The 25,249-nt window shown below is 43.1% G+C and overlaps 1 protein-coding gene across 6 annotated transcripts in view; it reads right to left on the reverse strand.

Moving 5' to 3' along the window:
• Positions 1-25,249, reverse strand: part of SLC44A3 (solute carrier family 44 member 3) — a 54,170-nt gene that overhangs the window by 27,066 nt on the left and 1,855 nt on the right. For 5 of the 6 annotated variants that reach the window (XR_006414950.1, XM_044432452.1, XM_044432451.1 and 2 more), the window contains exons 1-7: positions 18,689-18,730; positions 17,254-17,361; positions 12,257-12,399; positions 11,511-11,647; positions 7,003-7,096; positions 3,381-3,550; positions 1,889-1,978 (exon numbers count right to left, since the gene is read on the reverse strand). Coding sequence is in view for 5 of the 6 variants with exons in the window: in XM_044432452.1 (XP_044288387.1) it covers positions 1,889-1,978; positions 3,381-3,550; positions 7,003-7,096; positions 11,511-11,647; positions 12,257-12,399; positions 17,254-17,361; positions 18,689-18,715 (769 nt within the window). In the remaining variant the exon portion in view is untranslated. Of the gene's footprint in view, positions 1-1,888; positions 1,979-3,380; positions 3,551-7,002; positions 7,097-11,510; positions 11,648-12,256; positions 12,400-17,253; positions 17,362-18,688; positions 18,731-19,628; positions 19,788-25,249 lie in introns of those variants that run through there. The other variant, XM_044432453.1, reaches the window with a different exon arrangement.

Raw genomic sequence — 25,249 nt, forward strand, 5'->3', positions numbered from 1 at the left:
TGGGCCCCCTGTAATTAGTAATATGTAGAAACTTCTGAAATTTAATATTCAGCATGAATATTATTGAGATACAATCCATAAACATAAAGCTAAATTAGGGTTTGGATACCTTTCAAGTCAAAATGTGCATTACATTATAGAGTGTGCATTATATACACGAAAAGAGCCATCGAACAGAATAAAAGAAATTGGAAAAACAAGACATCTACAAGCAGGTATAATGCAAAACAAGTACATCAAATGACCGCTAGAACCATCTGCAGAAGGGATGCAGGGCTTCCTTCAACCCCAGTGCTGCATTCCATTTCCAGGAAATTCACAGGAGCCATATTTCAGGGGTGGGCAGGGCCAAAGGCAAAAGCGGTAGGACCAAAACCCCCAAATCCTCTATTAGTATTTGTTAGCTCAACTCTCGTAATGCCAGTAACCAGGAGAAAGCAACTCAGCCTTTTAGGATGGGGTGGAGGGGGAAACCGCACCTACGAATGATGGGCATTGTGGGGGAGAGAATGGCTTTCTGAGGACTCCCAGAAAAAAGCCTGCCTCTCTGCTGTATGGCCATTTTCAGGCACCAATTTAGGTCAAGACTATAGCTTTAACCAGTGAATAAGATGTTCTGTATAAAAAATTAATTTGATCTGGTAGCAAATGTTTACACAATCTAAGTTCTGAGATCATGAGCCCAAGAACATATTGTGGAATCTCATTGTTGGGTTATATGGGCATTATAATTAATGATGTATATGGTGTTCTACCTAGCTCTGACTACATAAACAAATGCCCTATATTAGGGTTAGGGGTGTGCACCAGGGTGGGGTTGGGGTTAGAAAAATGAGGTGTCCTGGCAGGGATTTGATCGTTGGAATGTGTTTAGAATGGGCAGAAATGATGAGCTGTGCAGGAAAAGCTACTCAAGGAAGGCCTTTTCAAAATCGCTTTATATTCAATGGGACTTTAGCCCTAAATTAGAGTTAGGGGTGTGCATCAGGGTAGTGTTGGGTTTACAAAAATGAGGTGTCCTGGCATGGTTTTGATGGTTGGAATATGGTTAGAACACGCAGAAATGATGAGCTGTGCAGAAAAAGCTACTGAAGGAAGGCCTTTTCAAAATCACCCAATTTTCAATGGGACATTAGCCCTATATTAGGGTTAAGGGAGTGCACCAGGGTAGGGTTAGGGTTACAAAAATGAGGTGTTCTGGTATGATTTTAATGGTTGGAATCTGTTTAAAACGGACAGAAATGTTGAGCTGTGTAGAAAAAGCTACTCAAGAAAGGCTTTTTCAAATTGCTTTATATTCAATGGGACTTTAGCCCTAACTTAGAGTTAGGGGTGTGCACCAGGGTAGGGGTAGGGTTAATAAAATGAGGTTTCCTGGCATGGTTTTGATGGTTGGAATGTGTTTAGAATGGGCAGAAATGATGAGCTGTGCAGAAAAAGCTACTCAAGGAAGGCCTTTTCAAAATTGCCCTATTTTCAATGGAACTTTGGTCCATGTAGAGAAAGCCTTGCTGACAGGAATGTTGTCTAGAAGCTAATTTCAGTTACAAGGGTTTTATGCTATAAGGGATTCAATTTGGGAAGGTAGGACAGGTGACACCCCAAAAGCTATCAATGAGAATATTTTCAGCTGCAGATAACAGGGACTAAATTAGGAACCTTCGACACGCGCAGCATGGGCTGTGTCATGAAGCTGTGCATCCTTCCCAGGATTTTGTTGGCAGACACCAAAGACTGTTTAAAAGAGTTTTCAGGCTGGCATAAAGGACAATTCCTTGTATACATAAGATGCTGCTGCATGAACAGGGGACATGCTTTTTCTGCTAAGAAGCCCACATGTGCTAAACCTCCATTGTGCTAAATGCACATGAAAAGCATAATTACTTACATAATAATCCAAAGAAAAGCAGTGTGAGAACAATTCGAACCACAAGCAAGTTGAAGAACCTGAAGGCTAACATCATAATTATAGAGAAGGCTGCAATTGAACAGAAAAAATAATAACTGAATTATTCATCAGTCTGACCAAATGGTTTACATGGCATTTTAGTTATCCCTAGAGCAGCATTCTGACAGCATTCTAGTTTAACTACCAAAATAGCAGTGAACTCAAAGGGATGTAAGCAACCTTACTGTATATATGATCAATGCACTGTCTTTTAATAATGTCGACACACGATATAGTCCAGTTTTGTATGTGTTTGCTCATTCACCACTGATATGGCCTTCTGACTGGTTCAGTACCCCCTCCCCCGCCCCCCTCCCCACAAATCACTGCCATATTCTATGTGTTTTCTCCTACATTAATTCTTGATTGATGATATATTACTGGCAGTAGGCAGCAATAAATTGACCTAACTCTTAATGAAAGTCAAAGAAGATGGTGCAAAAGCAGGACAACACCTGAATATTAAGAAAGCAAAAATAATTACTACAGAAGGAGTGCTGAATTTTGACAACAGTGAAGAAATTGAAATTGTGAAAGATTCTGCCTAAATTGGCTCCGTCATCAGTTCAAATAGAGACCACAGCCAAGCAATTAGAGGACTGAGACTTGGAAGGGCAGCAGTGAAGGAACCAGAGGAGGCCAAAGCCCAAATCATACGTACATGTTACTGTATTCTCAACCACTGACTATGAGTATGAAAGCTGGATAGTGAAGAAAGCTGACAGGATGAAAACTGATGCCTTCCGAACACAGTGTGAAATGAGAGCTTTGCAAGCACCCTAGACCAATAGAAAGATAAACAAGTGAGTCTTAGATCAGATCAAGCCAGAAATTATTCTGGAAGCAACGATGATGAAACTGAAACTGTCATACATCATGAACAGACAAGACTCACTGGAGAAGAAAATAATGCTAGGAAAAGTTGAAGGCAGAAAAGAAAGGGAGGTGAATTGATTCCATATGGAAGCTACAGCTTTGACTTTCACAGATGCTGAGTGGGCTGTCAAGGACAGGGCATTTTGGACAGCATTCACAGGGTCCCTTTAAGTCAGAAGTGACTGTTCAGCATATAACAACAAATGATATGATTTTTTTAGAATAGCTATTCTGCAGCATTTGTATCTTTTTAAATAAAAATCTATTAGTCTCCTGCTGCCTGCTGATCTACATTAGTTCCATGTAGAAAAGAAGTCTTAAATTAAATTCTTTATTAGTAGTATTCTTCTGAGAATAGTTCTAATTAGAGGTATTAGAGGTCCTTTGGGAATTTCTTCTTTCTCTAACTGGAAGGAATTCTTATCTTAGCAACAATTAAATGGAACATCTTTTGATTTACCAAACAGGAAGATCCAAAACCTTTAAAATCAATATATGGAATTCACTTGTTAAATAAATTCATTCATTTGTTAAATAGGTTTAACCACTGACTTACCCAATGCAAGGACACATAGACCAATGACAGTATCCCTTCTCGCCATCAGCCCACCCAGAATACGATGAAAAATATCCACTTCGTTAACAACATCTAACAACACGGGTGCAAACTGGGAATAGCAGTCAGCATTTCGTGGCACACATCGATTAAACAATGGGAATGACACGCTGGAAGAGTAAAAGAGTAAAACATTGGGCATAAGATTTCAATTACATTGCTAAATGCATGGGACAACTGAACGCTCACTGATGCGACTATATAGAAATAATATACCCATTAAGCATTTTCTCCCAACATAATATACGGAGTCCGCCAAAAAAACAAGAGGTGCTCAAAGTGGTGGCCATGAGCCAAAGTGCTCAAAGTGTCCATTGAGATTGCTGCACATGTATACAATTTTTGGCAGACTCTGTAGAAGAATCCATTGAATTCCATGCAAGGGCTTGTTTACGTGGCCCTTGAAACATACATGGAGCCCCTCTTTTGGCCCAAGAGAGTGCCAATGGACGCATATTTGTTACAGTATCAAGCATAATTCGATTACGTATATCTCCACTGAGCGCATGCTTTGGACATTACAGAGGATGGGGAATATCAGGATTTTCTTGGTCTTTGCAAGAGTGTTAGTGCAGGAAGTTAGGACCTGCAGCAAGTTCATATTGATCTCTACAACTGATAAAACAGATATGATTTGCTATACTGACTGGGAGAAGAGGAAAGTTTAGTCAGCCTCAGTATCTTCCTCTTGACTTTCTTCCATGCCTGCTCTGGAGATATCGATACAATGGAGCACCCCACAGTCCTGAATCCCCTCCATCTTGTCATTTATGCATTCTTATGTCTACGTTTTAAAAAGAAACTGTTTGGAAGATATGAAAAACTTTTATTATTTCATTACTATTTTCATTAAAAAGTAGAATACTTTTTAGAATACAGAAAGTAGAATACAGAATACAGAAAAAGAAGAATACAGTAAGTAGAATACAGTAGAATACAGAATACAGAATACAGAAAAGTAGAATACAGAAAAAGAAGAAGATGATGACCAAGGGCTCTTACACAAATATCACATATTATATCGAGATCAAAAAATTCACAAAAAGTCAGTAATTATCTCTTCTACATGCAATTAAATTAATTTGTACTTAATTGAAATGTATAGAGCAAGTATTCTAATTTGTAATTTTTAATGCTGACTTATTTTCCATTCCTTTTAAATTTTAAATAACAATATTAATATGACTCACTAATGATATTTTTACAAGCTCTATTAAGTAGATTGTATATAGTAGACTTTCCATTTATTATTAAATTCTTCGGTCAGTCTTCTGTTTATGTAACTAATTTTGCCATTATTGCATATTCAGCTAGTTTATTTTTCCAGTCTTCTTTAACTGGGTAGTCTTCTGCTTTCCATTTTAACGCTATTATAACTCCAGCTGCTGGTATCATATATTTAAATAACTACCATACTCCCTGGCAGAATTTCTGGTACAATACTCAGTAGCATATTCTTAGCATTCAAAGGAAAGTTAGTTTTCATTTTTTTTCTGTATTTTTATGTGTATTTCTTTCCAGAATTTTTAAAGAAGATATGCAGAACTGATACATTCAAAACATGGTGCTGGAGGACAGCAAATGCCCTTCCCCAACAGAAAGATAAACAAATGGGTTCGAGAGCAAATCAGAGCTTTCCCTGGAAAGAAAAATGATGAAGGTGATGCTGTCATACTTTGGGCAGGACTCACTGGAGAAGACAGTGATGCTGGGAAAAGTCAAAGGCAACAGAAGAAGAGGAAGAACAGATTGTTTTCATAAAGGAAGCCACAACCTTGAATTTATAAGAGCTAAGCGAGGCCGACAAGCACATTCTGGAGTGCACTCATTCACAGGTTTGCCCTAAGACAGAAACAACCTGGCAGCATGTAACATTTCCAGTGGTGAGTTTAGTAATTTTAGACCCTGGATTTGATGGACTCATGGGAAGCCCCTTTAGATAGCTGGGTCCATTACTTCAGGTTGTAAAGAATATAACCAACTTCTCTTTCCCCACAAACACCCTTCCATGCTTGAAAACTGCTTCTATACATCTGTCATGTTAGAACAACAACCGCTGCTGTGTGTGTTGGAGGAAAGGACTGTGGGGCCTGAATGGTGGTCCCATGATCCAGCACCAATGATTAAGAAGTCGCCTCAGAACCCTACCAGAAGCCACCCAGACAAGTTCACACAGCACGACAAGGCACACTGGTGAGGGTGATTATGGCCTGCGCCTGGCACATGCAGGACAGCTAACAAATCACCATGCAAGCCAGATCGCATTCGCTGGATTAGTCTAGGGCTGCTGCATCAGAGACAAAATGCAGCCACAGTGTTCCTGCTCTTTCTGACCTACAAAGAAACACTTTTTAAGTGCGTAAGGATGTACTACACACCCATAGTTAGTGAATAATTCTTTGCAAAGCTACTTTCTGTGAATGTACACCTGCACAACAGTGCTACTGGCTCCTGCTGAAAAAACTCCAGACGCACTCAAAACAAAGAAGTGCGTGAATGCACAGTTCTGTGGTTTATGAGAACACAGTCACAAGGCTGCTCATGAAGCGTGTGCTTGCAGCACAATCCCAAGCTCCTCCTTTCAGTGGGGGAACAACTGTCCGCATCAATGGCCCAAGTCCAGTTATGGAAGGCCAGTACTGCTGCTGGTGTCCACAGCAAGCAGAGCTGATATAAGGTTCCAGACATGACACTTTTTGTCCCCACTGGGGGTAGGTGGTGTTGAGAAATTCTACTCTCCTTACTTCATGGAATGGAAGCTAAACCAAACTAAACTAAACTAAACTAAACTGGACAGTCTGGACCAAATAGTCCCCACCAGCAGCAGCAATCCCCCTTCATGACTTGGGTGAAATTTGGACGTAGTGGAAGATCTGCTGCTTCAAGCCCACTTCCAGTTGCTTTGTAATTAAAAGCAAAGCACCTTCTTGGTGTGGGGAGGGCACATCAAAAAATCCTTGTTGTGTGCAGGTCTGTACTATTTCAGGTAACAGTGCTGCATCACTAATAATCCCAAACTTCTTCTGCATTCTTGGGGCAGGGCTCCATTTTCCAGTGGATACCTAGCCTGATTTTCTGAAAGTGGAGAAATTAATAGGACGAAAACAACCACATTGCATGTTAAAAGTTGCATCAATATCATCCAACTCAAGTATCTATTAAATTCATAAAGTTTTCATAGCACCTGAGCAATCCACTAGGACTTTGGGATTTGACTGAGTAGCAAAGAGTGACAATTAGCTCAGCTAAACATAGTTTATAAAAATGAATGTAGTAAGGGATATTTTACGCATTTCCCTAGCACCATTTGACCAGTGAGAGGGTTCTAGGCGTAAAACATACATACATGTGCCCTGAGAGAAAATGCAAAGCATACCTTGGCTGTTAATAATTTACTGATAAGTCATGGAGTAATTTCCTAATTTTGTTTTAAATGACAAAGAATATTTCAGCCATTTGTTTCATGTATCACCTTCCCCACATCATTAAGCCCAGAATGCTATAATTACTTTGAATGAAAAAATAACATTTTAGGCAAGTAACATAAAACAATGCTCCTTACCTTGCTGGAACTGGTAAGGTAGGACATAGATGATCAGCTCTCTGACTGAGGGCACAGGTGGTAGCATTCAAGTTGTAAACACAAAGGCAAGAACCTACAGAGAACAATCCCCCAAAATACAATATGTTGCTAATTATTAAAATAATATTTTGCATGCTGGCTGGAGGCAAAATGCAGAGAAAATGAAATGCAAGAAGTGTTTTTTTTTTTACCCTGATCCCACACTTTACATTCCACTGCCCCAGCATATGTAGATTAGCCGGCCAATCGGAAGTTAACACTTCATGCAATTAAGAAGTAGACAATGTCCACAAAGACAGCATCAGAATAAATGTGTGGGTCTTTAAGGTACCATAAAACTTTATTTTGCTTTAAAAGAACAGTTTCTCTTTATTTTTAATGCATCTACATCAGGTTTCAGTCCACAGGTTATGCTAACAAAATCCATGCATTTCTAAGGGCTGTTTCCAATATTATTTTTCTTCACACATATCCAGCTAACCAAAAAAGAAAACTCTGTAGGTTGCACATAATCAGATTCATGCAGAAACGCTGAGTAGTACAAAGACTCATTTTTTCCTAAATCTCCTACTTAAGTATTTAAGAGTCATACTGGTGGGTTTGCACATCACAGTAAGCCACCATGAGAAGAGACAACAGTGGGTTGGTTGTTCATGGAGAAACCCATTGCGTGCCTGATCAGGCTTGTCCTTTTCCTTTACCCCTCTACCTAGTATCCCACAGGACTTAAGAGCTAAAGGCACCTTGCTCCTTTTCCCTGCTGAGATTGTGTGCCCTTTTTGATTTATCACAGCTCCCTTCCCCCTTTACCCTCTGAAATTGCTTTGCATGTGATAGCCCTAAAAACTGATAGCCAGTGATAACCCTCCAAACCGCTCAAGCAGTGCCCTCAGAGGTGTCTGCTGTAAAAAGGCATCGACCCAGAGAGACCACAAAACATTTACCTTTTACTTTGCACTCTTGTGATGGCTTTCAAAAGGTGAGCCACAAGAGAAAAGCAAAGATTTTAAGGATCTCCGAAAGCTCTGGCTACAGGCTGGTAGGAAAATTAAATATATAAAAAATAATATAATCTTTGCTTGCAAAAGAAGGTGGCAAGTAGCTTGCCCCCTATGCAGTAAGAACTTTTAGCGTTGTTTTTGTTTGAATTGGATTTGTAGAAATTTAATTTAATTTAATTTTGTTTGAATTGGATTTAATTGAATTGTTCTAGTTGTCTTGGATCTTTTCTACCATTTTCCAAGAATCTAAGTGCTCAGGAAGGTAGCTACAACAACACCAAGATAAACCATGGGTTGTCACAGTAGTTTGTTGCTCAGCTACATGTCACCCTATGGGAAGGATTCCAAATTCATATGACATAGCAAGCTATGATGGGATTGCTATGTCATGTGAACCCATCACTAAGACACTTTGAGAATCATGCTATTAGTAATAATTTTGTATAATTCTTTACTAAGCTTAAAAAATTCTCAAGATACGAAGAGATACAGGCAAATACATAATCAAACTATGGGACATACTCAGCAGCTCAAAACTGTAAACGTGCAAATTTCCCTATATGTTATTGAACCCTTGCTGAACGTTTTGACTCCTGCTATATGTGTACAAGGTATATGAGAACCAGTAGTGAATCTTGTGATTGTCCTGAGTGAAACTATTTTTGCTATTATTTATTTAAGAGAGTTTTAGTCATGTTTGATTTTCTAAAGAACTCTCTAAGCAGTTGACAACAAAAAGGCATTAAAATAAAGATACGTTAAAATAAAACTTCTATAAAAACCAGATACAAGTTTATTATCAAGTTTGTTGATAATTAACAAACTTGATAATTTGATGATATACCAATTTTGTACGTTAAAATGTGTTGGTTTTTTTTAAAAATTTGGAGCTACTGACATTCATCACAAAAGTGGTGTGCGTGTACCCAGGTGTGAACGTGCACATTAGTTAATGAAGCAGTTTTTTCTTCAAGACTTGCAGTTGAGGATCAGTCTAAAATGGGGCAAATGCATTTCGTTTTGTCAAGGAAGTTAAGAAGACAAAGAATTCCAGGGACTTTAGTCCCTCTGCTGGAAAGAACACTACACTGCCACAACCGCCCCCGCTCCTTGGGAAAGAATGCATGCATGGAGGCGATCTCATCAGTCTCTTCAGCAAGATTCCTGATTATTTAAATCAATGTATAAATGTGGAATAACTAGGGGAAAATACGAGAGGAAAAATCCTAAACTGCATTGTGAGGTGTATTTTGAAATAAACATTGTTTTACACCGTCAAGTGTCTCCCAGCCTACTTCGTCATGTACTTCATAGTATTTTAGATATTGTCATTCTGTTTAATATAAATCAGCCTTCCCCAACCTGGTGGCCTTCAGAGACATTTGGACCAAACTCCCAGAATCCCCCTCCAGCAGGACCATGCACTGGGAATTCTGGGTGTTGCTGTCCAGATGTATCTGGAAGACACAAGGTTGGGGAAGGCTGCTAGAAATCAGCCAGGCTTACTGATATCAAGGCTGGCTGATGGTTAGTCCCTGGACTCAGTTCAATGGCCTGTGCTTTGCTTTAAGGACCTGAACACCCAGTGAGCCTGCCAGCTCCAGCCTTATGAACTGCCCAAAGGATACAATTATCTTCTGATAATTCAATAAAGTGATGACTAAGGAGATGACCTATTTCATTGTGAAGGTGAAAGTTATATCAGACCTGGTATCTTTCTGTTATGAGGTAAAGGCCTTTGAACTTGGTTATGTCTCCTGCTGGCTACTTCTCCTGCTGGATTTAATTTTTAGGCAGTATGCTCTTTATTTTCTGTTTCATTATTTATTTTGATAGAAACCTCAGGGTTTTTAAATGGAAAAGTATTACATTGCATGACATGCAAATCATCTAAGAATGAAAGATTACCTCTGCTGCCATTGCAACAATTACTACAACTGTTATGATTCAACAGGTATCCAGGTAAATACTGGGAAAGATAGAAAGTGTCATCCTTTTCCCTGCCAAGATGACTCACTCTTAAATGATGATGATTTAAATGTTTGGGGTCACATGGGGGGGCGGGGGGGATAAAGAAGAATGTAGCAATGAGTAAACAGAAAGGAATTACCACCCTATAAGGAGACTAATGGGTTGGGGTGAAATAGCAAATGAAAGGGTCGCTTGGAGAGGAATGCAGGGAATGTATAAGAAGAAACCATAGTTCAAGAGCAGAGCACTGCTGTAGGCTAAAGTTCCTTGGTTCAATTCCAGGCCTTTCCAGGTACAAGTATCAGTGACCAGCTGATGGGATTCAGCTCTTCCTGTCTGCTAGTTGAAGTAGACCATGGATGGACAGCTTCTGAGAGCCGAGAGTCCACATGACCTCCTCACTGTGGCAGCCCGCCTCTGCCACAATCGCCACTGAATTTGCCACGGTGACTTTGCAAGAAAACAAGAGACACGGGGGATGCTCATTTTGGCTTGCAAGCAGAGAAGGCACCCCCTTGTGAGCCACTACAACAAACCCAGCAGCTGGGATGAGAGCTGAGAGTGGAGACATATGGAGTCCAAGGGCCTATGTTTTGTCCAGCCTAGAGTAAACAGTGCTGGACTACAGGGGGAAATTGTCTGGCCTGGAAGAAGATAGTTTCCGATAGGCTAATACAATATGTGAACGATGAAGCGCTTAGTAAGTGATCTGATAATAGGAAACAAAGATAATCCAACAAACATCCCAGGGTTTTCCACTTCCCATGTCAGGAAACTACTCAGGAACAGAATGTTCCTGCAGTGTTAAACTGAAATGGCAGAATGCTTGCCTGCCCCCAGCACACTCATAAACAACCGTGGTTTGAAATATTATGGGCTGTTTGATTGTGGGATTTGGTCATTGTGAGATTTGGGTAAGTGTAAAGTGACTAACATTGGGACAAAAATCACAACTTCACTGACGTGACCCCTGTTGAAAGTTTCCACTGAGACTGCAGCAGCAATGAAAAAGTAAATGCCACAGCATGGAAGATTAGGAAAAGAATGGAAAATAAAAATAACGGTATTATAATGGTTCAATGGAACTTGCTCACACATAAGTATGCATTGCAGGGATGGCAAAGGCACCCTTCAAACCAAGATGAAACCTCTGGCAAGAACAAACTGTTTCTCTCCTGCTTGCCACCAGACAGTGATGAAAGAGAGACAGGGAGAGAGGGAGTTAAAGGGATACCAGAACAAGGGAAAGGAAAGGAGGTGGCCCATTCATTTGGTGACCGCTGGCTTTGCCCCCACTGTTGGCAGGTATCTCTGGTGAAAGTGTTCCTTAACAGAAAAAAGATTCCAAAGTCCTTATGGAAGCCTTGAAGCACGGGTAAGCAAATGCTCCAACATTTTTAAAAATCAACCATGAATGTATTTAACACTGTCTTTTTCATGCATATGTCAAATCAGGTCACATCAAAGCCAAGATCAAAAAGGAAAAAATAGCTGTAAATAAATGCACACACATACCATTATTCTCTGCAAAAAGCTGAACGTCTTCTATGGAATTAAGCTGTTCTTGTGGACAACTCGACACACACAATGCAGCAGAACTGATTTTAAGATTCTTTATTGCTGAGCCACAAGAATTCAAAAAGAACACAAACCTAGGGGAGAAAGAGATAACTTCAATTTAAGAATCAACTAAATTTTCACTTAGACGATCTAGTTTTCCTATGCAAATCTGAAACATTAGAATTTTAAAGTCTAAAAAAAAAATTAAAGTGATTCTTTCATACATGCCACACTGAATTATAGAATGTTAATTTAATTTTAATTGAACATATAATTAATTAGAATTTTAATAGCATACATAATAGAATCTATTACACAATGCATGCATTTGTAACTAAAATTTGTACATTTTGTAACTAAAATGCATGCAATAGTCTACTAAGGACTCAGCAGAGATTAATCGCTGAGCCTTAGTGCAGTATTCTCCAATGCAGTGCCACACAATGCTCTGAGCTTACAACTCCCGGCTTTCCTAAACTGAAGCTGATTGGAATAAAAGTTCAGAACATCAGGAGGGTTAAGGAAGGTTGCACTGAAATGACAGAAAAGCCAAGATATCATTACCAATATGTTGCTTTAGGCATATTCATGCATTTATCTTTTGACATATGCTTGTTAGGCAAGGTGTTCCAGAGGAATAAAATTCTACTTCCAATATAAGTTGGTCATGCTGAAATTTTTCAAAATACCATCATACTCACTTTTTGTTGCTCATATCCTGTCCTGAAAAAGGTGCACCTGCCACCGGAACATTTTTCCGACCGCATACATTTCCATAGCTGTCATATCCAAATATAAGTCTTTCTGAAGCTCCAGCCATTAAAACATAGCCAGTTACAAACATCTGTGAGAAAATATATACTCATCTTTCTACCACGATTTTACATTGCATCTTTCACATGGTGGGAAGGAACCACTGATGCTGGCTGAAATTATGTTAGCATAAACTAATATTTTCGTGGATCACTGCCTTGCTGTGGCAAAGGGGCTTGCGTAGCTCAATGAAGCTATGAGCTGTGCCGTGCAGGGCCACCCAAGACGGATAGGTCATAGCAAAGAGAGCTCTGACAAAACGTGATCCACTGGAGAAAGAAATGGCAACCCACTCCAGTATCTTTGCCATGAAAACCCCGTGGACAGTACCAAAAGGCAAAAAGGTAAGACACCGGAAGATGAGCCCTTCAGGTCAGAAGGTGTTCAAAATGCTACTGGGAAAGAGCAGAGGGCTAGTACTAGTAGCACCAGAAAGAATGAAGTGACTGGGTCAAAGCCGAAAGGACACTCAGTTGAAGATGTATCTGGTGGTGAAAGGAGAGTTTGATGCTGCAAAGATCTATACTCCATAGGAACCTGGAATGTAAGATCCATGAATCAAGGCAAGCTGGATGTGGTCAAACAAGAGATGACAAGACTGAACATCGACATCTTAGGAATCAGTGAACTAAAATGGACAGGAATGGGTGAATTGAATTCAGATGACCATCAGGTATACTACTGCGGACAAGAGTCCATCAGAAGAAATGGAGTAGCCTTCATAGTCAATAAAAGAGTAGGAAAAGCAGTACTGGGATACAATCTCCAAAATGACAGAATGATCTCAGTTTGAATCCAAGGAAAACCATTCAATATCACAGTAGTCCAAGTCTATGCCCCAACCACTGGTGCTGAAGAGGCTGAAGTTGACTGGTTCTATGAAGGCCTACAACACCTTCTAGAATTAACACCAAAGAATGATGTCCTTATCATCATGGGGGATTGAAATACTAAAGTAGGAAGCCAAAAGATAACTGGAATAACAGGCAGGTTTGGCCTTGGAGTACAAAATGAAGCAGGGCACAGGCTGGTAGAATTTTGTCAGGAGAATATGATGGTCATAGCAAACACTCTTTTCCAACGACCCAAGAGATGGCTCTACACATGGACATCACCAGACAGTCAACACAGAAATCAGATTGACTATGTGCTCTACAGCCAAAGATGGAGAAACTCTATACAGTCAGTAAAAACTAGACCAGGAGCTGACTGTGGCTCAGACCATGAGCTTCTTGTTGCAAAATTTAGGCTTAAATTGAAGAAAGTAGGGAAAAGCACTAGGCCGCTCAGGTATGACCTGATGAATATATAGTAAATCATATCCCTGATGATTATACAGAAGAGGTGACAAATAGATTTAAGGAATTAGATCTGATAGACAGAGTGCCTGAAGAACTATGGACGGAGGTTCACAGCATTGTACAAGAGGTAGCAACTAAAACCATCCCAAAGAAAAAGAAATGCAAGAAAGCAACATGGCTGTCTGAGGAAAGAAGGGAAGCAAAAGGCAAGGGAGAAAAGGAAAGATACACCCAATTGAATGCAGAATTCCAGAGAATATCTAGAAGAGATAAGAATGCCTTCTTAAATGAACAGTGCAAAGAAATAGAAGAAAACAATAGAATAGGGAGGACCAGAGATCTCTTCAAGAAAATTGGAGATATGAAGGGAACGTTTCATGCAAAGATGGGCATGATAAAGGACCAAAATGGCAGGGACCTAACAGAGGCAGAAGAGATTAAGAAGAGGTGGCAAGATTACACAGAGGAACTATACAAAAAAGAGCTTAACGTCCCTGATAACCACGATGGGGTGGTCACTGACCTCGAGCCAGACATCCTGGAATGTGAAGTCAAATGGGCCTTAGGAAATCTGAGCAACAACAAAGCTAGTGGAGGTGACAATATTCCAGCTGAGCTACTCAAAATCTTAAAAGACGATGCAGTGAAAGTGCTACACTCAATATGCCAGCAAATTTGGAAAACTCAACAGTGGCCACAGGATTGGAAAAGGTCAGTTTACATTCTGATCCCAAAGAAGGGCAATGCGAAAGAATGTTCAAACTACCGCACCATTTCACACGCTAGCAAAGTGATGCTCAAAATCCTACAAGCTAGGCTCCAGCAGTATGTGGACCGAGAACTACCAGAAGTACAGGCAGGATTTCGAAGAGGGAGAGGAACTAGAGATCAAATTGCCAACATACTCTGGATCATGGAGAAGGCTAGGGAGTTCCAGAAAAATATCTACTTCTGCTTCGTTGACTATGCTAAAGCCTTTGATTGTGTGGATCACAACAAATTGTGGCAAGTTCTTAAAGAGATGGGAGTACCTGACCATCTTATTTGTCTCTTGAGAAACCTATATGCAGGTCAAGAAGCAACAGTGAGAACTGGACACGGAACCACTGATTGGTTCAAAATTGAGAAAGGAGTTCGGCAAGGCTGTATACTGTCCCCCTGGGTATTTAACTTATATGCAGAGCACATCATGAGAAAGGCAGGGCTGGATGAATCACCAGTTGGAATTAAGTTTGCTGGGAGAAATATCAACAACCTCAGATATGCAGATGATACCACTCTCATGGCAGAAAGTGAAGAGGAACTAAAGAGTCTCTTGATGCGGGTGAAGGAGGAGAGTGCAAAAGTTGGCTTGAAACTCAACATTAAGAAAACTAAGATCATGGCATCCAGTCCTATCATTTCCTGGCAAATAGATGGGGAAGAAATGGAGGTAGTGACAGGTTTTATTTTCCTGGGCTCCAAGATCACCGCAGATGAGAACTGCAGCCAAGGAATTAAAAGACGCTTGCTCCTGGGGAGGAAAGCTATGGCAAATCTAGACAGCATACTAAAAAGCAGACATCACCCTGCCAACAAAAGTGCAAATAGTCAAGGCTATGGTTTTCCCAGTTGCAATGTATGGCTGTGAAGTTGGACCATAAGGAAGGCTGAGCACCAAAGAATTGAGGCCTTTGAATTGTGGTGTTGGAGGAGACTCCTGTGAGTCCCTTGGACAGCAAGGTGATCAAACCAGCCACTCCTAGAGGAGATCAACCCTGACTGCTCTTTAGAAGGCCAGATCCTGAAGATGAAACTCATATACTTTGGCCACCTAATGAGAAGGAAGGACTGCCTGGAGAAGAGTCTAATGCTGGGAACAATAGATTGCAAAAGAAGAAGGGGACGACAGAGAATGAGGCGGCTAGATGGAGTCACTGAAGCAGTTGGTGAGAGTTTGAGTGGACTCCGGGGGATGGTGGACAGGAAGTGGACAAGAAGGCCTGGAGGAATGTTGTCCATGGGGTCATGATGGGTCGGACACTGCTTCGCAACTAACAACAACAAAACTAATAGTTCCATAACATACTTACAGCAATGGAGAGAAGCAGTGATCTATAGCCAAATTTGCAGTAATGCAGAATTCGGCATCAATCACTGCTTTTTCCCACTGTGATGCCTAGGGCAATGTTAAGTGTGCGAGTGGAAGCACACCACTAGGTCCTTCCTATGCCACACCCTCCTTTTTGTTGTTGTTATTTTACATCAAGTTGTCTCTGACTTATGGCAACCCCATGAATGAAATGAAAGCCCTCCAAAATGTTCCATTTTTAATAGCCCCGCTCACATTTAAATTCAAGGCAGTGGCTTCCTTTATGGAGTTACTCCATCTCATTTTTGGTCTTCCTTTTCTTCTTTTGCCTTCAACTTTCCCTAGCATGATGGAGTTTTCCAGTAAGTCACCCTCCTTTTTAGCTACATATATTTTATAAACTACATGCACACTTGCATTTATTAAAAATGTGTACGCAAAATGAAACATCCACAGAAAGCCACTATATACTGTGGCTTTGTACCACTTAGGATTTCTTTTCAATGCTATATAATCAAGCAAGAATCTCCACATCCACATCAGTCTAGTGGAAACGAGACTGAGTTATATGGGACTCAGAAGCCAGCATGAAGGTGGGAATCACTATTGGGAGAATGTGCTCCATGATGTCAAAGGCGCACCCACCCATCCATGTACATAACACAAAGAAAGTGACAAGATACTATTTCCCTTCCCACTACCCAAAAATCTCCACAGTCCGATATATATAGAAGTGCAATATTCAAGTTCAGGGCTACCAGGTATCTGAACAGTTGAACCTTAAGCACTATATATCCCAGAAGGAAAAGGTTTCCTGGGGTTCAGAAAGAAAAAAAATGCTTTTCTTCTTTCTTTCGCCTTCCTGACTTCTTCTTTTCACGTTCCCAGGCTATTGTCCTAGACAGAAATACTTCTGTGAAGAGCTGGGTTGTTCTGGACATTGCAATATTTTGTAGAAGGTGTCCTTGCTCCTTCTAATATCAAATTCAGTGGTTCCAGATTTGGTAAAGATCAAATCTACCTCTCTGCCGGGCAAGGGTAATCATTACATAGGGGCACCCAAACGCAGAAATACAGTTCAGCTGGAACTGGGCATGCTCAGTGGCCTTTAATAACCACGAAATGTTGAGGCAGTCCATTGAAAGTAAAGTGGCAATTGGACTGCTTGAGCCGAAACATCTGTGTTACTATGCATAGCATAGCATAGCAAAGCTCAGCAGGAACATGGCCTGAGAGTATGAGACGGCTGAGGATGGATCTGATCAGTCCTCCAGGAGATCTTAGAAATCCGCACTGGAAGAAAGGTGAGCTCTGGTTGTAATAATAATTAAAAATTAAAGATTAAAAGTCCAGTGTAGAATAAGGTTCCATTGTTTTAGCATACTTGCTGCTACAGTGCAACAGCCACACTAGCATTTTCATGCAGCAAGATTTCTGATCAGCCTACTTGCAATTCCAAGAATTATTTGTTTTTCCTCTTCAGTGAATATGGTTCAATAGGAAAAGCACTTACCAAACCAGTCCAAAAGAAAAAGAATATCATCAACCAAAGCGGGTCTGTGCATTTCCGACAGATCAACGGTCGCCACTTTCTTGGTTCAGGCAACCCCTCTTCAGAAACCTAAAATTTATGGGGAAAAAATAGATCATGAACCACAGATTCGAGGAAATACCATGGTCTGCACTGAGTCTACTCTGTTACCAGCTCCTTTGCGCTGCTGCTTTTTCTCCCACAGTACAGACACAGCCAAAGTAGAAACCTAATTGTATCCATATTGGCACAGGATAGCCAGGCTTTTCTGCAGTTACCAATATTTAACAATGTAACTATTAATCTTGACCTTGCGTGCACAGGCATTGCAAAACCTGATATCACAATGTAACAAAGTCATTATCTTCATTCTAGGCCAGCTCAAATGTTTTTGTGGCTAGACTGCTTAATATCTTCCCCCCTGCTAATCTGAGCTCTTGTTCACACCATACATCAGATCCATTTTAGTGGCACATGAGAGCGTGTGATTGTACCAAATGTGTACTGAGGCTTCCAAAAGGCTTTGGACAGGACTCCTGGGCAAATCTGGCAGCCATGGGAAAAGAGGAGGTGTCCTCCTTTTGCACGGGAACTAGCCAAAGGCCATCAATGGCTACTAGTCACAAGGGCTTTGTGTCACCACCAGTGGCAGAAGACACCTGCCTGCGCACATCATTTGCTGGGAAGTGTGAACAGGATGTTGCCCACAGGAAGCCGGCTGGCCATTGCCTGAACAGCGTACTGGACTAAGGGGCCCGTGATCCGTCCAGCTCTGCTCGTGCTCTTGAGTTCTTAGATGCAGGAGTATTTCTTCTAGGTGCGCCTCTTATGTGTTTTCTTAGCAAGGGGGGGGGGGGACATCGCAGTATAACCCGGAGGTCCCCACGTGACCTGGACACCTGACAGCACAGCTTTGCAGATTGCCGCTTTAGGCGCAAAGGTCTCCAGGAGCTCAGGTGTGCATGACCTGAGCGGGGGTGGAGCGACTCCGCGCCCCCTCCGCGCCCATCCCTCCCGCCTCTCATTTTAAAATATGAACTTTATGGAGGAACTGCGAAGGAAGAGAAGAGCGCGGCGGGCGGCCTCTTGTTTCCACCTCGGGCCGAACAGAAACGCACCTGTCGGCCTACGAAGCGACCGAGCTGGGCGCCTCCCTTTGCGCCGCGGGCGCGTTTGGCACGAACCCGCGTTTCACACGGAGAGGGCGCTGCGGGGCCGCGCGGGGAGGCGTTGCCAGGCAGCTTCTGGCGAGAGGGTCTTCTTCCCTCGGAGGAGGAGAGCGAGGGCCGGACGCCCCCTTCCCCCCGGCCGGCTCCCCACACGCTGCCGGCGGCGCCTGCGCCCCCTCCCCGAGCCAAGCCGCCTTCCCTCGGTCGCTGGCAGCCCGTGCAGGGCGCCCCGCGCGCCGGTCCCTTACCAGGTACTCGCCGCGGTAGCACGCCATGCTGCGCCCTTCCCGCCTCCGCCTTCCCCTCTGGGGCAGCCTGGGCGGCTCCGTCCGCGCTTGCCAGCCCCGCGACGGAGCAGGGAGGGCGCGGACTGCTTGCTTAGAGGGAGGCACCCACCCGCCTCCTTACCTACCGCCGCCCGCCCGCCTCTTGCAGCCCGGCGCCCTGGGGACAACGCGCCGCCCCGCCTCCCCTGTCGCCTTTCGCCCGCGCCCGGGCTGCCCGCAGGCAGCGCTTCGCGGCGCCGCATTTCTCCGAGGGATTCCCTTTCCAGAGCAGAAGGCCTCCCCTGCTGTCAGGAGGAGGGTTGGGGGCCCAACGTGCAGCACGGGCGCGCGTGTGCGCGGCGCCCGGAGAGGCGGGGCGGCCCACGGCGCAAAGAGGCCGCCAAGGCGCGCTGGCTGCGCGCAGGAAGCGCTGGAGCGATCCTAGCCAAGCGGTGAAGTAACTCCACGGGGACGCGTGCCTGGCTGGATGGCTGCGCAGGTGCGTGGCGCACGCCCCTGAGAGAGAGCAGGGACACGACTCCTTCGGAAAGTGACCAACAGCCGTGGCACCTTAAGGCTCGTGGGATGCGCGTTGGTGGACCCAGATCAGGTGTTGTTAGGTGCGTTACCCTCAAACTGGCAGGTTCGGTACGGGGTGCGGACTGCAAACGGTGTTGCTAGAACTGAAATGCCGAAAAGGGTAACAAGACCGATTGCCCTAAGGGTGGCTAGCAACAACACACTGGTAACAAGGCTGGTAACACACATCACTGCAGTTGCGAGCGAGCCGATGGACACATTTTAGAAACAACAGGCTATTCCCGGAATAAATGTGTCAGCCTTTAAAGCACCGCAAGATCTTTGTTGTTTTTGCTGCAGGCCAGCCCAGAAACTTTGTAGAAGCTGCCACCTTGTTGCCTACCAGATATTCTTGATTGCCGCTCTCAGCAATCCTGGCCGTCTGGGGCTGGTGGAACTTCAATTTCAGAACTCCAGAATAGCTGGGAGAGGCTCCACTGAAATGAAGGAAAAGCAGCCCTCGCTCAAATAGGTTTCACAGCTCGCAGGAGTACAGCAAAAACTGCAAATAGGAAAGTTTTGAATCAAAACTTGTTCCCTGAGAAAATGCTCTCTTTCAGGAAAAGTCCCATTTCTCTCCTAAGTGTTTTTTCAAGTATTACAGCCGGGGGGCAAAGACAGCCCCCACACCCACGTTTCCTTTTGTTCACACTCTGCCTTGATTTGGTCAAAAACAGCATCTCTCTCTTTTGCCTTTCCCCATTTCAAAGATTTTTCAAGCAGGACCCCATTGCCATAAAGGCCACTGAACAAGCACATGGAACAGTGTGGCTAACCTTCAATGTGGCCTTTGTGACTGACCAAGTATTTGCCATAATGGGTAGAACTAGCTGGAGCTTAAGGGGTGTGCTGCAGCTCCAGTAATTATTATAATTATTAGGAGCTCAACCTTCTGCATTTTTAGATTGAAACATGCCCCACATCCCTCAGCACAGGATGTGTTATTACAAAGGAAAGACAGAAAGACGGAAAGACAGAAACCTTCATTAGTTGTCACAACTCCTGTTAAAAGCCCCTTCAGGAAGCAGGGCAAGGGTAAGGGGATGAATGCGGAAAATGAATCCAGCCCCTTCTGGCTATAATAGATCCCTCATCTAGAAGCTAAGAAGGCAGAGCAATACAATTTCCTTCTGCTACAGAATAGCAGTCCAATATCACATTCACTTGGATTACAGTACTTTCTTCAGTTTGGCCTGCCTAAACTGCCTTTATCTGCAGACCACCAAATTGCACCTTTACGTTCCCGCCTGCCATTTTGAGCAACAAAATTCTGAAAAGTTAAGATGGCTAGAGCCTCTTTGTACCAATTCCAGATACATGTGTGACTATCTCCAAAAATACATATACAAGTTGGAAATAGCTCTTGTTGTTAGATGAGAATAATTATTTACTTGGATCTATCTCATAGAAATGACTGCATGAGCTAAGATACCTTTTGGCCATTTCTGTCCACATTTGCAGAACTATAGCAAGAAGAGTCAGCATGAATCCAATAGTCATTCATCTGATATTCATAATTTGATTCATCCATCCATTCATAAAGAACATCATCTTAACATGACTCAAACCAATTCTACGGTGTGCAGAACAAAGCTGGGTGGAACAGATCTGGGAATTCCAAACGGTGTTTCAGTTGCAATGGAGCCAATTAGAATGATGGAGTAGCACAGACTTGTACACCTGGTTTATAGCTGTTACTTTCCATACCTGGATTGCAACTGACAAGCAGAATAGCAAAACAGGTTTCCCGCATATCATTTAACATCAAGGTACTGATCTCTTGTGCAACTTGAGAAGAAAATGAAAACTGTAGAAAATTTAAGTTGATGAACTTTGTGAAGACATTTTGGTTGGCATACATAAAAGTTAGTATGAAATTCATGACTCTTATTTCATGATATCTAGTAATGCATATCTTAAAGTGGAAAGCTATGATCCCCAAAAGGTCAATGTATGTTGGTATGATAGCATAAAAATTTAAGCTCCATTTCTTCCCACTTGTTTAGGTTCCAGACAGTTGTAAATTTTGTGTTACTAATATGGCAAGTAAAATAAAGACATAAAGAACACAAAACAAGGATTTTTGAATTGGGGCACACCAGATTTTGATTCAGCTTTTCCAAAACAACAGTTGTGTGATTTTCTATAACTGCAGTTACAAACACATTATCCATGATCATTTTTGCTGATAATAATATTGTATTATGAGCTTTTATTTGTAACTCCCAACTGAGTAGAATATTACCTTTTATTTTAAAAAAGAGATCCTATTTAGTTACTTATTCTTTTGACCACATGGTGGTGCTCTCCTCAGACATTAAAGCTGTAGTTGCTTTATCATATAGGCAAAATAAAGACATGTTCTTTGTTGCACCAGTGTTAAACACCTGGGTTTACACAACAGAACTTCTTTTTTTCTTATGGCAGCCTCTATACCAGCCAGAACGTCTCCAGAGTGACCCCCAATGAATCCAGAGTAGATTTGGGGGCACACAGAGAATAGCAAACACGGACTCTGCTTGCAGTGCCATTTCATTGGCAGATATATTTGTATTGAATATAATCCTCACAATCTGATGCACCTTTTCCTTGAATAGAAATGTCTCTGGTAAGGTTGTTGATCCCAATTCTGTACTCACTTGCAGTATAAGGATTTATATCAAGAACAAACTCTGATTGACCTGAAAGTCTCATCCTGAAGCATTTTGTAACAATACCAAAAACACACACCACAATCTGAAAATGCTAATAGGAACAGGCATACAGTGGAAAGAATGTCACACTGACATCTTTTTTCCTGGGTTGTCTCACACCATTACCTCTTAGGAGAACATCCCTGGATGGTTTGTTAGCATGGCTAGTTTCACATATCACAACAACCCATAATGCAAAAATGCATGGGTTAAATAAACTATGGATCAGTGTTGTCAGGTGCCAGGGCATGGCAGCAAGAGAAAAGACCGAGGGAACGGGACCAGGACAACAGAACCTGAGGCAAGGCAGAGTCCAAAGTTCCATAGCTAGGCTCAGTAGCAAGCCCAACAGCAAAGGCCAGGTCACAGTCATGGTACATGCCAAGGTCAGGAAACAGGAAGGCAAACAGAGGTGCAGGTACCTTGTAGCAGGAGAGCCTGGCACGATACATGTCAAGAGTCAGGCAAGATGCAGGAGCTGAACCACGCCACAGGTAGCAGGAAGACCTGCATTGCCAACATGAGAGGGCAAGCGCAGCGGCAAAGCCTCTGGGACTGAGCCTGTGGATTTTGTGGTGCTCGTTCTGGCTCTGGTCACCAGACACAGCCCTGGAGCAGCTCAGATCCTGACAAGTGTTATGTGCACATCAGTTCAGGACGGCTTTCCTTCTTGTAGAAGCAACTGATTTTTCCTCAGGTCCATTTTGCAAGTGTGTTTTCACACTGAAACAGAGGAACAGTAGATGCTGCCGTGCTGGCCTCCTCCTCTGGTGAGTGACATGCCTCCATGTCTCCCTGGCTGCTCCTCCCGTGGCCTCTCCCTCAACCCTCTGTCCAGAGGGGGGCTGCTCCCGGGGGGCCTGGAGAGCTCTCTCGGCCCTCAGGCACCTGACCTTCTCCTCTAGCAGGACCACCAGCTTACACCGAGGGCAAGTGAAACCCTGCCTCTCCTGGGGGAGAAGGGCAGACATGTCGCAGCTGTCGCAGTGGAGAGCAACACGCGTGAGTCCCGCCAAGGCCATCTCCTGGTCTGCCATTGGGATCCCTTCTGAGACCTTACCTTGGTCCCCTGCCTTGTCTGTCCTGCAGTACCCCTCACTCGCCCAGTTCTGCCAGACAAAAACCACCCCACACATGCAAGGATAAAATAAAATTTAAATTGGAGGAAAAACAAAGAAGAGCAAAGCACAAAACAACACAAAACAAAACAAAAACAAAGAAAAACAAAGCAATTAAAAAACCAAACAAAAAACAAGCAAACAATAAAACAAAACAAAACAAAAACAAAAAAAACCCCCTCAGCCTCCCAAGGAAGGGTGTCCCCAGACAGCCCGGGCCACAGCTAAGGGACACAGACAAGGGACGACGCCAAGAGGCCAGAGCCAAGAGGGCTGGCAGTGGCTGAGCGCGGCCTTATCAGTCCCTCAGGCCAGTGGCAATCCAAACCAATAGACTTATGATCATAAAACACATATGTTAACATCTGTTATCTGCCTGAATGGGGGGGAAACCCAAAGAGTTGTGCTTGCACACTCTTCCCAGAAGGTGCCAGCACAAGGCAACTCTTAGCCTGTGAGTTAATAACTGGGAGGTACAAAGATGAGTTCCGATGTGAAAGTCTCTCTATGTGGTTTCTATGGTCAAAATGCGTAGGTGCTTGAGCAATTTCCCCCATTTCTGGGTGCAGAGCTAAATGCTAAAATCAGCAATTACAGCAGTGTGGGCACACACTCTTGCTCACAGGGACGGGGACGGGACATTTACAGGAAAAGCTGGTGGAAGGGAAGGAGGGGTGCTTGTTGTGCTCCCAGCGGCCCTCACCTCTTTAGTGAAGGCAGCCTATGCAGCCATCTGCAATGTTAAGCGTGTCATGGGCCGCTTTCACCAAGCGGCTGCCATGGGCTTGCTTTCCTTACATGGCTACCAGGGCAGGTATGGCTAGTCACAAAATATTCATTTCACAGAAGACCAAAAAATGCAACCCAAAGAAATTCCCAAGAACTTAACTTCACTCTGCAGAGGCAAGGTTCTGAGCTGCAAAACACAAAGCCATTGTTCCCAAATAGAAATTTGCAGGGCAGCTTCTCAGTTAGAAAAAGTAGTTTTTATAGTACTAAAATAAAAGTTAAAATAAAAGTCTGAAGGGTCAGACAGCTTGATGAAGATGAATAGGGGAGGCTGCAGGCATGCCGAGACCCTAGCTTTGTCCACCCTAATTCCTACCCATTTCCCCGAAAATTTCCCTTTCCAGACAAACGTCCTTTAATATCACAGGCAGACTCATGTCTCATACCAGAGCAAAATGCCTTTGAAACACAGCAAAGAATCTTTGGGTAGGGGAAGGGCTGAGTGCCTGTGACCCCCTGCAAATGTTCCTCTAACTATTGCATTAGGGCAACGCAGGAATGAATTTGAATACATTTCAGTTCTTGGTGCCTGTGATGTGAACAAGACGGATGATGGCCTGTTCTTTGTGGCCTCTGTGCATCGCGCATATGCAGCTGCCTGGAGTTTGCTGTCAGCTTCATCAGACTAATTAATGCTCTCTGGCATCATTCATTTCTTTGAACTTTGGTGGGTTTTGCAAGGGAGTGCTGCTCAGCATCCTCTCCTGATTATATATCTATCCAAGGAACTATGTTTTGTTCTAGATGGGTCAAGTCCAGAGCAGTCACTATTAGATGTGGCTTTACAACAGGATGCCAAAGTTCTGGCACCATTCACCAACGTATGAAAAACTTACCTGGCCTCATTTGTCACTACAAATAGATGTAGCAATTACCTAGAATGAAAGAAATGTCAGCTTGGCCAGAACAGAACAGGAATTGTGCCATCTGGGACAAATTGTTGTTGTTGTTAGTAGCGAAGTCGTGTCCGACCCATTGCAACCCCACGGACAACACTCCTCCAGGCCTTCCTGTCCTCCACCATCTCCCAGAGCCCACCTAAGCTCACACCAACTGCTTCAGTGACTCCATCCAGCCACCTCATCCTCTGCCGTCCCCTTCTTCTTTTGCCATCTATTGCTCCCAGCATTAGGCTCTTCCCCAGGGAGTCCTTCCTTCTCATTAGGTGGCCAAAGTATTTGAGTTTCATCTTCAGGATCTGGCCTTCTAAAGAGCAGTCAGGGTTGATCTCCTCTAGGACTGACCGGTTTGATCACCTTGTGGTCCAAGGGACTCGCAGGAGTCTCCTCCAGCACCACAATTCAAAGGCCTCAATCCTTTGGCGCTCAGCCTTCCTTATGGTCCAACTTTCACAGCCATACAAT

This window comes from Varanus komodoensis, unplaced genomic scaffold (genome assembly GCF_004798865.1).
Source record: "Varanus komodoensis strain SLA01 unplaced genomic scaffold, ASM479886v1 scaffold24, whole genome shotgun sequence".
NCBI classification, from domain to species: Eukaryota; Metazoa; Chordata; class Lepidosauria; order Squamata; family Varanidae; genus Varanus; species Varanus komodoensis.